The sequence below is a fragment of the Alligator sinensis genome, unplaced genomic scaffold (assembly GCF_000455745.1).
Source record: "Alligator sinensis unplaced genomic scaffold, ASM45574v1 scaffold597_1, whole genome shotgun sequence".
NCBI lineage: Eukaryota > Metazoa > Chordata > Crocodylia > Alligatoridae > Alligator > Alligator sinensis.
This window is the reverse complement of record NW_005842074.1, coordinates 2,436,050-2,452,962: the sequence shown is the minus strand read 5'-3', so window position 1 is coordinate 2,452,962 and position 16,913 is coordinate 2,436,050. Positions and strand designations below refer to the sequence as shown.

Genomic DNA, 16,913 nt, shown 5'->3' with positions numbered 1-16,913 from the left:
CCGATTCACTTCAGCAACCTCAATTTACCAAAAAAAAAAAATATTTCTGTATTGGAATAGTCAGATAGTGACAAATGTTCAACAAAAGTGATGTGACAGTTGAGTAGGTTTATATCATCACTATAGCCTGGTCTACTCTATGTAGTTCTGCTGGCAAAATGGCATCCATATTCCATGCTCCTCTGTAGCGGCAGAATGCCTTTTCTCTGCCAGCTGGAATAAAACCAACTCTGCCAGTGACAGTAGGTTTCTGCTGCTACCCTGCAGCTGACAGAAGGCACGTGGAGATGTGCCCATGGTTTCTGCTGACTGTTACGGCCCCTTCAACAGCTGGTGCCTCCCAGAGTGCATTATATGCCCTGCTGGCACAGCCACTATAGTGAAGTCATGCAGTTCCGGCAAAAGGCATGCAACTCTGTATGCAATGTGGTGGATTCCTTGTGGTGGCTGCTCAGTGAAGGCAGAAGCTTTGAAACACAGACAAGCTCAAGGAAGAGCATTCTCGATTTGTTTCTTTTTTCCCCCAAAGCAGAAATCATGTATTTTTCAAAGTCTTCAGATCTATGTATTCCTGATACACAAAATTACATCTCTGACAGAACAATGACGTGCACTGCTTTGCTGTATTAAAGACTGTACTCTCTATTGCCTTAAATGCCAGAATTTTTTAAAATCGGATGAAAGATAAGAATAAATTGTTCCAAACAGGAAATCTATTACAGAAAGTTATCAATGAAATAAATGCAAGTTAAAAGTTGAAAAGGCTGGTGTATATTGGATGTCAGAAGCTGAGAGTACTAAGCAGGGATTTTCCTGGGTTCCCACAGATATCATAACATTGTCTCAGCAACAGATCAAAGTGTTAAGTTAATAGGAAAAAGTCTTACATAAAGCCAGTGAATAACCTTTTTGAGAAGGCATTTCAACTGTAACCTTGGGAACTATTAAATAATGAACTACTCCTTTAAAATGCACTATACAGCTAAATAGTATAAGGGAAAATGATTAAAATTACTTTTTTATTTCACTTCTAATTTTTGTTTTTAATATGGCTGACAGAAAGTGACTTACAGCAGAAGCATTCACTTTACATTAAATATGAATTACAGATTAAAATCAATGTCTACCAATATCTTAACACTTTCAAGCTCAACTTTCAGCATAATATGAGCTGCTGTACATGGAAGGGTTATACCTGGGCTTGGCAGCATTCCATTTTTATTTATAATTTGAATTGATAATATGGATGTTTATTTTCAAGTATTTATTTAGATATTTATCAGTTTAAATTTTCAGATTTCTGTGAAATTAGGAGTATGGGGGCAGACAATTTATTAATGACAGTATACTATTATTATAGTTCAATTTAACCGCCCACTGATAAACATAACTACTGTAGGACTGCCACCAGCTGAGCTGCCATCGGTCACGGCTCTACTGGCCTGTAGTTCCCTCATTCACTTTGTCACTTCCTCTTCCTTTGGTTTCCAGTCCTTTGGGGTTTCAAGGAGCTACAGTCCAAGCTACAGTCACAGCCTGGTTCTGTAAGACTGCTCCCTGTGTCGTCACACACTCCATCAGCCATCATTTTTCTTACATCCCCTTTCTATAAATTTTGATTAACGATGGAAATATTTTTTTTTCCCCATCAGCCTGCTAGTGTGAGGCAAAAATCAATGTGTACCAATAGAAATAAAATCCTGCCAAACCTGATTATACCACTGAAGGAAAATGCCTCCTCTAGCAGGAAGGAGAGGAAAATAGCAAGCACAGTCATATCTGAGAAACAGAGCACATCCTTTTACCCTGTAACTATACCACTGTGCAGCAGAGGGCAGAGCATGGCCATACCCGGGTACCTTTGGAAAGCCGATAGAACTGTAAACACCAGCTACTCCCTTCTTACACTCCATTAGCCCAACAGAGAAATTATGTCCACCCACTCTGAAAGTCTTTAAGGGTTGTCATAATCTAGCCTAAAGTTTTAAGAGTATAGTATAGGCACTATCATTGAATTAATTCCATTCTACACAATTATAGAATAAAACCCCTACTGTTTCTAATCAGCTGACCCTATTTTTTCCCAATCAAAAACAAACTTTTACAACTTTTGAAGTAGACTCACACTCAAATTGCACACAAATGCACATATTTGTAATAAGACTCAAAATCAACAGGTCAGCATGACTCAACAGTAACTTCTTTTGGTTTATGAAACTATAAAAATGTATTTGGTGTTTATTACAGAGAGTTGTACTTTTTTCTGAAAGAATTCTGAAAATGCTCAGACTACCAATATAATATACTGACAAAATATAAAATAAAATGCAGTAATCAAAAACAGTAATACTATTATATGAAGATTTCATATAAAATGAAACGACTGATTATATATTAAACAACAAAAAGAAATCTGTTTCTTTTAAAATTAAATTATTCATGGCATTATAAGGCTTTAAAATCTAAATATATCTCTTGATCCTACACTAATAAAAAGGTTTAAAGTTTAAAAAAAACTGTAAAATTTCTCTCAATTATAATTTTAGGACTAATGCACCAAAAGAGATTCACATTCATGTACAAAATTGGAATGTCTTAAATAGTGACACTTCAAATGGTTTCATTTGGCTTGCATGTTCTATGTTCTTATAAAGTTAAACAAGCCTCAGTGTAATTTAATTAAATAATTTATCATTATAAGTATTTTTACCTTTCTTGTAGTTGGTTTCTCCACCATCGTACTGTCACTGTCAGAATTTTCAATTTGAACTGCTTTTGTGGACCCAAATTTTGGCATTTTATATCTGTTCAGCTAGCTGTATCTTGCATCAGTGTACTCATTGTGTGTCTGCAAAAAGGGAAACATACAGATAAGCAAGGTTCATAATGTCGTGCTAAAGGCAGTGTTTTTTTTGTAGGCTGCACTACTATTCAGCTGAATCACAGCAGGAAGAAAAGAAGGCTTTGCCCACACCTGACCTCCAATACCATACTAAAGCACAGCTCTATATCTGGCTTGAAGAACAGGAAGTCTAATACAGAAATATAGCTATTACAGTAGACAATGTGAAAAGAGAAATATTAATTCAACTGCTCAGAGACAGCTCCTCCCTCTAACTCATACCTTTCACTGATGGCTGTAAATATTTTTGGGCATTCAACAGTCTTTATTATAAACCAAAGACCAGAGGCAAATCTAGGGCAGGTAAGGGTAGTGCACTCGCACCACCCTCTGGCTGTATGGCACATGGGGTGCCAGAGCTCTGCAGGCCGAGTTCACAAGCTAAGAAAATTTGGCTCTCTGATGGAGCTCAGTATGCTCAGTGAGCTCTCTGAGCTCACAGGCGGATCAACCCAGGCAGATCAATCAGCAGGCACAGTGAGTGCCCTCCAGTGGCCCCATCCCATGTGCCTGGTCAAGAGTGCCCTGCCTATGCAGGTCCCAGGCCCATCTCCACTCTATCTGGTACTTCTGGCAATGGGTGTGAAGTAGACAGGCCGGGGTGCCCAGGCAGCAAGGCTGGGTCCAGCAGCAGTGGTGACACAGCAGTGGCAGCAACAGGAGCCACTGCCACCAGGGCTGCTGGGAAGCGGAGTCTGGCTGCCGTGCTGCCCCAGCCCTGCTGTGCACCCAAGGGCAGCAGGACCGGCTGCACACACCACAGCCCAGGCTGCCACCCCAGAACTGGGCCAGGTGGGGCCAAGAAACCCCACACTGCCTGCCCCATTACTGCCTGCCTTATCACCTCTCCCCCCTCACCTTTTGCAGGAGTAAGAGGGACAGATATAAGATGATCCTCCAATAATTAGATTCTGTACATGGAAAGTGTATCATTTTTTAAATGTGTATCATTTTTTATCATATAATTTTCTATGTATGGAATCTAATTATTGGAGGGTCACCTTAAATTCAGGGTCATCTTGTATTTGAGTAAATGCAATAATAGGTTAGACAAGTAGCAATATGGGAAGGTTAGGTAGGGAAGGTTAGGTCCTCTGTGGCAGGGGACTGGACTAGATGACCTCCAGAAGTCTATTTTCTATGATTGCATAATTTTTCCCTCTGCATCTTTTTCAAGGCTTATAATGAACAGTCTAGAAGATCTATTACAAGTTGAGTTACTTCACTGTTCTATCATGAGGTCTGTGGATCAGATATGCATTAAAACCTTTAAATCCATCATTCCTTGGGCCATATCAGCAGGGGCTGCCACAAGGCCATGTGCTGCATCCCCCACTTTGCTGTACCATGTGTATAGGCAGCCACTGCAGGGCACAGGCAGGTGGCACAGCCCACTATACTGTACACACAGACACCCTCCCACCCTCAGCTGCCTCACTGTACAGTGCAACAGGCTCCCACAGCACCATTTGTTGCTTCTGGGGGGGGAGCAGGAAGCAAAAGGTTAGGGAGGGGAAAACTTTGCGATCCAGGCTGTGGCAGCAGCCTGAGCAACAGGGGGAGTAGCAAGCAGGTAGAAGCTGGGGGACTGCACGTTAATTAAAGCGCCCCTTTCCCGCTCCAGAAGCACATGTATAAAGTGCCCTAAGTATTTCGAAATGGTTGCTGAAAGAGAAGGATGTGTGAAAGTGGTATCAAAGGCTTCTTTTATTTTCTAACCGGCAGGGTGCAGTGCAAGGAATTAAGAGTGGCTCCAAGAGCAAAGCGCCCACAGCATCTCAGGTATCCCCACATTTAAAAATGGTGACGGGGACACTTTAGATAAAGCTCACTGAATGAGCTTTATCTAAAGTGCTTCCTCTGGCATTTTTAAGCGCAGGGACCCTGATACACGAGATGCTGGAGGCTGCTGGAGCATGGTAATTTCCACACTCCAGACTCAATAAACTGAGTCTGCTCAGACACGCTGTAATTACAGCATGTGGGAGCAGCCTCGCTGCTCATGTATAGGTGCCCTTAATGTTGTCAACTTTATCTCTAGTCTTTAGCTCACATGCACTGCACTTTCTTTTAGTTATGTGATCACACAGTAGGTTTAAAATCCTATTTCACAATTTTTCCTCTATAAGAGGGTTGTGCAACTTGTGGCATGTGAGAGGTTAACCTCACAGCCTCCTGAATTTCTTGTTCAGGTGGCACTCCATCACTTGCATGCTGCTACAGCTGAGTTCTCCAGGCTCCAGTTTCTACATTCTGTTGCATCCTAGGGAGCAGGATGGCAGAACTCACAGGGCCCAGGACCCCAGTTTACCGCTGTAGTGGTGGGGTGTGCCCCTGCCACTTAGTATGGTGCAGCAGGAAGCCTGCAGGCCCCAGTCACTCAGAAGTTGGACAGCCCTGTTATATAATTGTATGCAGAGGGTATAGCAGAGCATATCCCTTCTAAAGTGGGGCACTGCTGCCCAGGTCATAATGCGCGAGCAACAGAGCAGCTCCATAATGCTGTCACCACACTCCAGACCCTTGTCTCATTTGTGTGTAGTTTCATATATCAAGTTCAGTTATTGGTTTTGTTTAGTATACACTGCATAACATTACAAAGTATAGTTACAAAAAATATGGAACCTAACACTAATCTGACACTCCACCAATAACTACCTTCATACCAACCCCTCCCCTCCCCCCCACCACACACACCACACACGCTCTCTCTCTATTTCATTATCAAAATAGTTCTTGTAACATTTATACTTTAAAAAAATGTTATTTGGTATGCTACCAAAAATTTCAATATGGTTTAAGCCAGTGGTTCTCAAACTTTTTTTTGTACCAGGACCCATTTGTAAACATCAGAGGTCAGTCCTAACCTCAGTGCCCCTCACTCAACTTGATAACGAAAGTACGTATCTATACTTCATTCCTTCCAATGCCAGAGGCACCCGTTTGTGAGTGTCCCTCACAAACCCACTCATGCCTGCATATATTAAACCTAGAAATGTGGCATTGAAGAATAAGGACACCTTTGGATCAGACTCAAGACTTGTCTCAGGAATTCTTGAGGGCAGCTATAAGGATACTTCCTTTTTTGATTTTCAGATTTATTCTCTTTTACCTTCTTATTCCAAGGATTTCCATTCCTGTATTCCATCCAACAGAAAGCTACATGCTACTTGGGTGTCCTGAAATAGCTGTATACTGTTAGATTATCTGGGGACCTTGCAAGTCTGAGCTGCTGGGGGAACAGCACTGGGAAGCTAGTGATTGTCCAATTACATCTGTAGGTTTAAAAACATTTGCATTTAGAAGGCACTAAGCCTAATGCAAGCTTCTCCATCATCATTTTCTTCTATGCTTTAAGTGTCTTATTCCACCCGAAAACTCCTGCCCCTTTTGCAGGATATTCACTCCAGTTTGGAAGATACTGTCTTAGATTCATGATTATCAGCCACTGAATAACGAACTCTAATGCCCTTCTACGCAATCCAGAACTAGCTAAGGATTTCAGAAAGGGTAAGGGATTTTTAAAATTTAAACAACTATAACTAAAACATACTAATTAATCCAAGCTGAAGACCATACTTCTTTTGCATCATTAAAAAAAAAAACAATCTTCACATAGTCACTGCTTACTCCACAAAGTTCTCCAATATGAAAAGTGCATTAACATTAACTGACCAGAAGTTTAATTCCTTTGGATGGCAGCAGGTTGCACTTCTTCTTGAGGCCGCAGCATTTACAACAACTGTTCATCTATTGTTGCAAAAATAAGACTCCCACACACAAAAATAAATAAAAATCAGTTAATTAGAAAAAAACCCTGAACACGACAATGTCTTAGTCAGAAAAGCCATACTGCATTACACCAATGGTCCATCTATCTATGCCAGGGGTGAGCAACATTTTGCAGCAGGGGGGACTAAGCTTTAACAGAGCTTAGCTATGAGTACAGGCCATCCCCAACCTGACCCATGCTGAAGCCAGAGCCACTGGTCTCCCTGCCGTGCCACAATCACTGCTTCTCCCATCTCTGGCCACTGCATGGAATTTCCTATTATGGAAATGCCAAAGCTCCCTGGCTGAATAAAGTGACTCCATGGGCTGAATCTGGCCTGTGGGCCATAGGCTGCCAACCCCTAATTTGGCCACTACCCTGCTGACAGTAGCAAGCAGTAGATACTTTACAGTGAGAGTATATGAATATGGCATTATCTGGAGCAGGGGTACTCAACCCCCCACCCTTCCCACCTACAAAGCCATGTAATTTGGCCCACAAGGCTCCACACGGGTCCAAAAGCTTCCAGACCCTTGGGGAGCCCCACAAGCTGGATAGAATGGCCCAGCACACCAAATCAGGAATGCAGGGCTGGGGTGGCAGCACAGAGCCAATCCAGGTGCATAAGGGCCAGCTGAGGCAGTGTAGGGCCCAATCCTGGCACTTGGGGCCCAAACCAGGTGCACAGGGGTGAGGCAGTGCAGGCTTGAGGTGGGTACGTAGGGTCAGGCAGAAGTAGCATGGAGCCCGATCCTGGCATGTGCGATACAGGCAACATGGGGCCTGATCCAGCCCACAAACCATCCCTGTGCCACTCCTTCAGCCTATGAGGCCAAACAGTTAGACACCACTAATCTAGAGTGATCCCTGTCATACCCCACTCCCTGGCATCAACCGTCATTGGTTTAGGGATGTCAGAGGATATATCCCCAATGTATCCTCATGAACTATTTTTATCCTAGAACATTAACACGCCATATCCAAATGTAAAGGCACTGGTAGTGATAAGACAACTCATCAGTTTTAGCAACCTATATCATATTTCAAAGCTACATGCTGATTAAAGCTATTCCAGACTACTCATAAGCCTTTGCTACTTTCTCAGGATGATAGAATACTAGAAGCCAGTAAGAAAGATATCCTGCATCTCTTTTTTCTTTCACTGAAGTTAGCATAAGTTTTCAAGACATTAAATATTTTATCCACCAGTAGAAAATAAATTTAAGAGCTACACATCTTAATTAGTGGGTTTCTTTTTTTCCTATTTCACTATAATATCTGAAAGATATATTACAATGCAAGAAAAAAAATCAATTTACTTTTGACTGGAGATTTCAAATATTTAATGATTTTGGATGCCTGACACTTTATATTTTCAGGAATTGTTAATCACCTGTTTCTCAGTCCTTTTTAAGTTATCTCAAGCTGGCCAGCCCAAATCTGGGGCACTCAAAATCACTCGTCACTTCTGACAATTTAGACTTCTATTTTAATGCAATGTTTGAAGGGAGAGGGAGAAACTGGCAATTTTTTAAAAAGGAAGGCAGAGGAGATACTTAGAGTGGAATCACAAAGGTGAATTTAATCTTACTTTGACTATCCACTTTGATCTAAATTAGTTCAGTAATGTTTATAGAGCACCAGAAACAGATCTACAAAATAAAAAGAAAAAACCTATTAAATTTCAAGAAAAATGCAATAGAGGTGAATCACCACAAAATTTCAACTGAAAATAATGTTATGCATTTTGGTGTAAAATAAGAGTGTTCCAAAATATATTAATACACAGCTAACAAGCAATTAAACATGTGCATCTTGCTTGATGAAAGTACTACATTCAAATCTGTGCTATACAAATCTTTAAAATAAAGTGATGAACTAAGGTCCAAGATGCGGAAACTTGTAGGTGGCCATCAGATCACCCCTGAGCCTGCGCTTTTTCAGGCTAAAGAGCCCCAGGGCGCTCAGCCTGTCATCGTAGGGTCTGCTTCCCTGACCTCTGATCACGTGCGTGGCTCTTCTCTGGACTCTATCAAGCTTCTCCACATCCTTTTTGAATTGTGGAGCCCAAAACTGGACGCAGTACTCCAGCTGCGGCCTCACTAAGGCCGAGTACAGGGGGAGAATGACGTCCCGGGATTTGCTTGCTCTTCCTGCTTCCAGGTACCTCTGGGATTTGTAGTCCACAGTTGCAGCCAGCACTATGTTTCAGTAAGTTTAGCAGCAGGGCACCTCTGTACTCACCAGAAGGTAGGTTTAACCCACCTCCCTGGCCCTAGTCCCTGCCTCCTCCCTCCCCTCAACCCATCTCTGCTGAAGCAGACAGCAGAGCCCAGGGCTGGAAAGCATGCTGGGAAGTGGGGAACTGTGATTTTAAACTTGAAGCAGGAAAGGGTCTGGGACAGATGTTTCATGAACTGGTTTGACCTAAATCAGTTAAGTCTGATACTACATTCAACCAGGTTCATCTCAAACCAATTTCAGCCATTTTGAAATTGGTTTATGTATACTAAGCTTCTATTCTGTTACAGGTTTAAACCAGTTTATGTGCAACTTCTGTCCCTAACCTTGTTTATAAGACTACAACCCTTCCCCCAAGGTTAGAATTCAGTTCATTCTTACTTTTGGTGGTATGCATGGGAAGAATATCAAAATTCAAAACTACAATATCCTGAACATGAATGCAAGTTCAGAGGGCATAAATATCCACAGAGACCTTTCTTTTCTCTGTGAAATGCAGATTAAGTTCCTTGCCCTGTCCTCAAATCTCCTGGGTATAGGAAACTATCCTCCCACAGATGCTTTATTCTTCATCTCTGGTGAGGAGATTTGCTAGATTCTGCCAGTGGGGAGGATAAATTGAACTGCAATCTTCTGCTATATTTCTCAAGGAGGAATGCGTCACAATGCACTTTGCTTCTGAAGTACAAAAGGTCCCGAGGTCTCAAAGTAAGGTATACTTTACTAGATTCCCTATTGAACTATACACACCTGCTTCAAATTCTGACTTTCTTTCAAATGTCCTACATCGTGCAGTTCCTACTGAAGATATCCAACTTAAATTCTTTTAAAAAATTATACCTTAAATTATTTTAGGCACTTCGAAGCTCAGTCACTTTTTGAAGTTGGACAGATACAAATAAAATTTACAAAAAAGGTTGTTTTTTTTCCCCTTTTCACTTTATTAGTGACATATTCTTAATTCATTTATAACTCCCTGTCGCAGAGCACCAAGGTGCCCTGCTCCTAAAGAGGAGAAACTGCTAGAGGGAAAGCCCTAGCAGGGAATAAGGAGCCCACCTGCAGGTTGCCAGGGCAACTGGAGGCAGCAAACGACCCACACCTGCCAGCGGTCAGCTGGCTGGAAGGGGCAAGGCCCGGCTCTTATAAAGCCCAGAAGTTAAGGCCAGGGCAGTCCCCTGCCAGCAGCCAGAGAGAGAGGAGCTCCTGGGGCAGTGATACAAGGAGAAGCCTGAACGCAGGTACAGCTCAAGCTGGGGTAAAGGATGGCAGCTCTAGGATGTCTGAGCCATGTGATTTAGCTGGGCGGCTTTAAGTTATGTTGTAGCCTAGGGGCCTGTGTTTTGCTTTGTTGTTGTTTATTACCGGTGCTTTGGGTGAGGTTATTAGGAGTTGGAGGAGGCCTCGTAGGGGGCCCACAGTAGTGTGGGGACCCCAGCTCCAGTTCGGGCATGGCGAGCCCCAGAGGGGGGGCACTATTGAGAAACCCCAGTGTGGGTGTGGCGAGCCCCAGAGGGGGGGCAGCAGCGTAGAGAAGGCCCCCAGAGAGGGGGAGTGTATGTGTGACAGACCAACATCTATTCCAACTGTGAGGCTTGGGATGTGGTATAAGGGGTGGTTGGAGCCACGCATAGCCCCTAAGGGTAGGGTGCCCCTGAAGCACCCCTCAGAGTGAGGACCTGAAAGGGGCCCAGGAAACCACGGGGTCTGAACCAATACTAAGAAGTGACCAAGAGGGTGTAAGGCAGCCTCCCCAAACTTACCTAAACATCAAAGACATGGCGGGCGAGAATCGGAGGGTGCCCTTGGGCCGACTTGGCACAGAGGAAGGGGCCTTAAGGAGATCACTGCCCTCCTGTAGGACCCCACCGTGACACTCCCCCTGATATAATCATCAGTTTCTCTAATGGAATTACATGATGTGCTTGCCTGTGATAGAAAGCAACTGGATTGAACGTTCCAAGAAGTCCCTTCCAGTTTATATCTCTATCACTGCTGTGCAAGTATACGTTTTGGAATTAAATTCTAGGTATCTGAGACTTCCACATTTTCCTATTTCAAAGAACACCCAAGAACTCCTTTCTAAAGCATTCTGTAATTAATGCCTTGCAGTATCTATCCAGCCCACTGGTTTGGTTCAAGCATGTGTCACATGCTATTTTTTTAATTCTAAGTGTTACGTGTGTGCACAGTGACCATAACATAACAGGGCTTCAGTTTGGCTCAGAGTTCCAGAAGTTACAGCCACAAAGGTGATCGCATGTAGCATGGATATGTTCAAACCTTAAAAATAAAAATTCTGAATCACATAGGCAAGCAAGTGCACAATCATGTCATTGTAACCTGGGCCTCTCTTTGTCTGTCCCCTTCCTACTGTAGGCTCATTGGGTGCATACACACACAAGTCAACTTAAAATAAGGAGACTTTACCAAGTCAACTTAAGCCATGTCAGAGCATACACAGATGCAGCTCTTTGACATGGTGGCAGCCATCTTGTGAGCTAAGTCAACTTAACTAACGCATCTCAAGGTAATATACCTTAGAGATGCGCCACATTTTAGTTGAATCCGCTCCACATACAGGTATACACTCTGACAGTTAAGTCAACTTAAAAAAGTTAAGCTGTCTTAACTGTCAGAAAGTTAGTATATGTACACACCCATTGCAAGAGGGCCTGTGGGCTCTGTCACTTTAAAAAACAAGATCCTAGGCAGGGCCCTGCTCCAGAGGAAGGGCACAGCTGCAGCTGCATTGCCATAGACTGGCTGATGAAATTAATTAGGAGTCACCTGACCAGAAGAAGGCAGGGCCCTGGGAAGAATATATGGCAGCCCCAGATGCTGTCTAGGCACTCTGGTCATGGGAACAGAGCAAGAAGGAGCTCTTCAAAGGCACTTGTGAGGTATAGGCAGACTATGAGTATGCCAGGCCCTGAGTCAGTTAGAAAGGTGACGGATAGGAATGGATCTAGACCAGGACTGGGATAGCAGTTTTGTTAGAGCCAGAAGGGCTCGTGTTTGGGTTTTGATTCCAGTTTTACCCCAGAGGTTTGGCAGGGACTACATGGTGGTTTAGAAGGTGCCACAGTGCCTGCAGGGAGGGTACAGCAACCGCAGAAAGTCTGAGAAGGGCAGTCACAGAGCCTGAGAAGGACAGGACTCAGATTCTGGGCTGGGCTGGGCAGAGACAGAGACAGAGAGGATCAACAGCCTGAGAGGGATGACCTGACAGAGCCCGAGAGGGCAAACCAAGAAGCTTGGAACCCTGAAGCTTAGTCCAGAAAGCTGTGGACTAGAGCTAAAGGGTGCGAGTAGAGCAAAAAGGTGGAGGCTGGAAAGGCCAAAGCCCAATTCAGGAAATGCAGCCAACATTTCCTGAATAACCACATAGAAGAATTCCTGCAGCCAGCCAGCATTTGGCCTGCACTTCCTGAATCAAAGCTTTGGCTTCAAAAGGCCAAACAACAACAAGCTCATCCTAGGTTCCTCAAGCAGCCTCTCTCCTTTCCAAATTATAATATCAAAGGCATGGTAGGACAGTAAGGAGGCAAGTGAGGGGCCCTAGAGTGGGAGCCAGGGCAGGAATTATGTGGCCACCAGGGGGCATCACAACCATCCCTGGACCAAAACCTGTCTCACACTCGCACTCTATTTATTGACTGTTATAATGTTCCTTCAGATCAGGGGGTGATCAAAATATGGCCCATAAGCCACAGGCGCCACTGCCATTAAGACTACCAATACTCACCATGCCACTAACATTTCTAGACCCATGGGGAACTCTGCTGGCCAGATCTAGAGCACAGAGATGGGTCATCTGGGCCATGCAGCTACCCAATTAATGTTTCCAGTGCCAAATCTCAACCCTGTGGGCCAGATCAAATGGCTCTACAGTTTGGATCCATCTTGCAGACCAGCATTATGCTCAAAATTCAGCCTAGGGGGCTAGATTAGATGGACATCACTGCTTTATTCCAAGCACACTCAACCTCTGGCCCATGGACCAGATCCAGCCCACAGTGCTGTATCATCTGGCCTGCAAGGCTCCCCATGGATCTGGACAGTAGTAGCACAGCTTTTCTACCAAATAAAGACCCATGGGGAGTCCTGGGCCACGTGCATTGGATCTGGTTCTTGATTCCAGTGTGCAAAGCCAGGCATATCCAGTGTGCGCTGCCATGACATAAATGGGGCAGAAGGGGGCAGTGCTGGCTCCCCAGGACCCAATCACTGTGAACAGGACAGGGAGGGAGCAGTGCCAGGCCCCAGGGTCCAATCTGGCCCATATATACCCTGATCTGCCCCACAGGTCACCATGCCACTTTGAGTGGGCCAGATAAGGTTGAGCACCACTGCTTTAGATGATAAAGGTATCAGGGAAAGGATGGCTCTGTGTGTTTCTTAAGAAGTGCCATTAAAATATTATTACTATTACTAATAATAATAATAATAATAATAATAATAATAATAATAATAATAATAAAAAAACCCCTTGAAAAACTACATCATAGGTGAGGCTCATAGAACTACGTCTTAATATAGCCCAATATTTCCCATTTCCCTTTTCAGCTACATAAAAATGACCATATTTACTTGAATACAACACAATGTTTTTTTTCCTCCCCAAACAGCATGGGGGGAAAAGCCCCCCCCCTTCTTATATTCACATACAACAAAACCACATAAAATACATCATCTATTATTAAACTGTTGTCAAAAGCAGCATGTGCTTAGTCAGGGAAACCAACTATGAAGTTAGTTAATTGCAGCCAACACTGAGCACGACCATAAAACACACTGCCCATAAGGGATAAAACTTGCTGATGGGAACGTATTATAAGAGGTTGGTGCAGCTCATCTGAACAAGATATATGCTAATGCCCATTGAGTGCGGTCTCCCTCGGCACCAATTCTTTCACGTAACGGTGAGCCACTATATAGCATACATTTTTACTTCCTCTTCACTCCCGCAACAAAGCTGTACCTTCCTTTCCCATTCCCAATGATTCCTGTTTCTTCACCAGCCTTAAATGCCTGGCAAACACCACTGAACAGGGCCCCAAATGGTTAACCCAGAATTCCTCTGTCACTCCCTCACTCAGACTAACAGGTCCCTCACAGCTCTGATTGTGGGAGAGTTGAGTGTCAGTCAAGCCTGCCCACTTCCCCTGATCCTGCTTATCTGCATGATGGAACAGCTAGCACAGCAGCTCACACAGGACCCTGGGATCAGCCATGTAAAGATCCCCTACAGTAACAGGGAACAGAAGATCCTGGCCTACAAGGATGACCTCAATATCATATGCAGGGACAAGTTTTTTGTTAAAAGAGCATTACCACACACCCAGGTAGACAGAGCAGCACAGCAGGGACCAACTCAACATGAGCAAAAGCACCTACCCTAATACTGTGCAGATTTGGGGACCTGTCAGCCCTGAAGGTCTCTGTCCCCCATGAGGGAGTAAAGATCCTCAGGATGATGTTTGACCCAGATTTGACCAGACAGAGGGCCGAGGAAAGTTTGACTGAGGCCATGGTCAAACAGAATGGGACTATTGCAATGAGGGGGCATGTGGCACACATGAAGGTGATGTTACTACCAATGCTTCTACACCGTTTTAAGCTTCCGCCACTCAGAGCAAGTTATTCACAGGATCCAGAGTCAAGTGTATCTTCTTCTGGGACTCCAGATGGGAGAAAATGGCAATGACCACACTGTACAAAAGCAAAAAAATCTGGATGTCTGGCATTCCTCTGCCTCCTGCTGTTCCTCTGGGCCAAGTACATGAGCCAAATTTACAAAATGGCAACAAAGAAAAAAAATCCAAAGCAGCTCACTTTGTAAAGTATTTTGCAGGGCAACTACTTTAACAGTCCACCCTGTGCGTGTACACGACAACCGATGTAAGCCTGTGGACCATGGAGTTCTCACGGTTCTATGAAGTCCCGAAATGCTTCTGGGACAAATAAAAGCTACACAATGAGGCCCTAGCAACCCTGGTGATTCACTGCAAGATGCAGGAGGTAGTAAGGGTAAAAGACATCATATCACCCATGAGCCTACTACCGGTGACAGATGCCAGGCCACATAGATTTCACAGACATCAGGGCTGGAAGGGACCTCGGAAGATCATGGAGTCCAGCCCCCCGCCCAAAGGGCAGGAAGTCAGCTGGGGTCATAGGATCCCAGCAAGATAAGCATCCAGTTTCATCTTGAAGGTGTTCAATGAAGGCGCTTGAACCACCTCCGGTGGCAGGCTGTTCCAGACCTTGGGGGCTCGGACAGTAAAGAAGTTCTTCCTTATGTCCAGCCTGAAACGATCTTGAAGTAGTTTGTGACCATTCGACCTCGTCATCCCTTGGGGCGCTCTGGTGAACAAACGTTCCCCCAGATGCTGGTGGTCACCCCTGATAAACTTGTAGGTGGCCATCAGATCACCCCTGAGCCTGCGCTTTTTCAGGCTAAAGAGCCCCAGGGCTCTCAGCCTGTCATTGTAGGGTCTGCTTCCCTGACCTCTGATCATGCGCGTGGTTCTTCTCTGGACTCTCTCAAGCTTCTCCACATCCTTTTTGAATTGTGGAGCCCAAAACTGGACACAGTACTCCAGCTGCGGCCTCACTAAGGCCGAGTACAGGGGGAGAATGACGTCCCGGGATTTGCTTGAGAGCAAAAATAAAAATGTTTGTGCACTCCCTGCTCCTCCATTGCAGAAATCTATTTTAATCCGTTTTTAAAAACACACTTATTCTCTAAAGCAATTGGCTCCAAAATGTGGTACCTCTACTTTTGCTATTTACACACTCTCCTTTTTCATCCCTAAAGCTATTTCTTTCGGATTTGGGGGTTCCCAGTTCCTGTCATCTTGCTTTAGTTCAATCTATTCTAGATGGAGCTTTACCTGACGATTGCCTAAAAACGAGGCGCTGAACGCCGCTGCTTAGCGGCGTTCCTGTCAGAGAGTGCATTTTGCACGGGTTCTGTGATTTGGATTGACATACCACTTGTTTCTGTATAAATATGAACTCGCCATTTTCTCAACCTCCTGAAACCCTCAATATTTTGGATCTTGGAAATGGCCCGTCTCCTTATATGGTACTGGAGCAGCCGCTAAAGTTAGAGAGAGAGTTTTGCTAAAAGCTCTTTCCATTCTGGTGTTAGAAAGGAAAAAGGAGAATTGGCAATTGGGAAATTCAAGTGCAACTGCTTTCTCCGCTTGGTTCAGTAGAGGCAGAGTTGCTTGCTGGCATTCAGAACTCACTCTCTATTCTCCAAATAGTTTTGAAAAATAACAGGGTTCAGAAGGATGCCAAGGTGGGCTAAGTGGAGAAACGTGAATGTAGTGGGTAGGGTGCGTGAGAAAGTCTGTTACTAGAAATGGATTTACCCTGATCTTGCAAGCTGCTCTGCAAGGGGGGATTCCTGCCCTGCAGGAAATCAATGGGGTCTGTGGGATGGAAGGGACAACCCAGCTTTTGGCATATTTTCCATACTCTATGGACCCCTGGATTTGCAGTTTAGTACATCTACACAAACAGCCATCTATCTTATTCTCATCCTTCTAGAACCACATGAAGGCTGTCACTCCAGCTCATATGTTATTCAGAGTTAATTCAGTGTCTGCAATTTTAGTCACTATATATGGATAACTATAGGAAGCTGAGTGGGGCTCACTCCGCTACATACTGTACAAATGTTGTCAGACACAGTCTATTATGTCCAAGTATTGTGTCCACATTTTGCAATAGTTTTAAAAAAAGCAGGCAGTAGTTTCCTATTCTTTTGGGCTCACAGCATGTTGTCTGCTGCAAATCTCTATTCACGTTCTTACAGGATAACACAGTGGTGTCACATTCATCATTAAATGAATTAACCGTTAACCCTATATTTACACTCCTGCTATAAACAGAAGCTTAATTTGCTTGCTGCCTTTCCTCCGAGATGGAACAGACTTAGTTTGTGCATTGAGGATCGCTCCCTTGAGGAGCAACCACTCCTCT

At 44.1% G+C, this 16,913-nt stretch overlaps 1 protein-coding gene across 3 annotated transcripts in view; it reads right to left on the bottom strand.

Annotated features, from left to right (window-relative positions):
• ANKRD12 (ankyrin repeat domain 12) overlaps positions 1 to 16,913 on the bottom strand; it is a 127,103-nt gene that overhangs the window by 92,927 nt on the left and 17,263 nt on the right. For 2 of the 3 annotated variants that reach the window (XM_006023661.3, XM_025204248.1), the window contains exon 2: positions 2,711 to 2,848. In XM_006023661.3, the coding sequence (XP_006023723.1) occupies positions 2,711 to 2,797 (87 nt within the window). In that variant the 5' untranslated portion in view covers positions 2,798 to 2,848. Of the gene's footprint in view, positions 1 to 2,710; positions 2,849 to 6,577; positions 6,652 to 16,913 lie in introns of those variants that run through there. The other variant, XM_006023662.3, reaches the window with a different exon arrangement.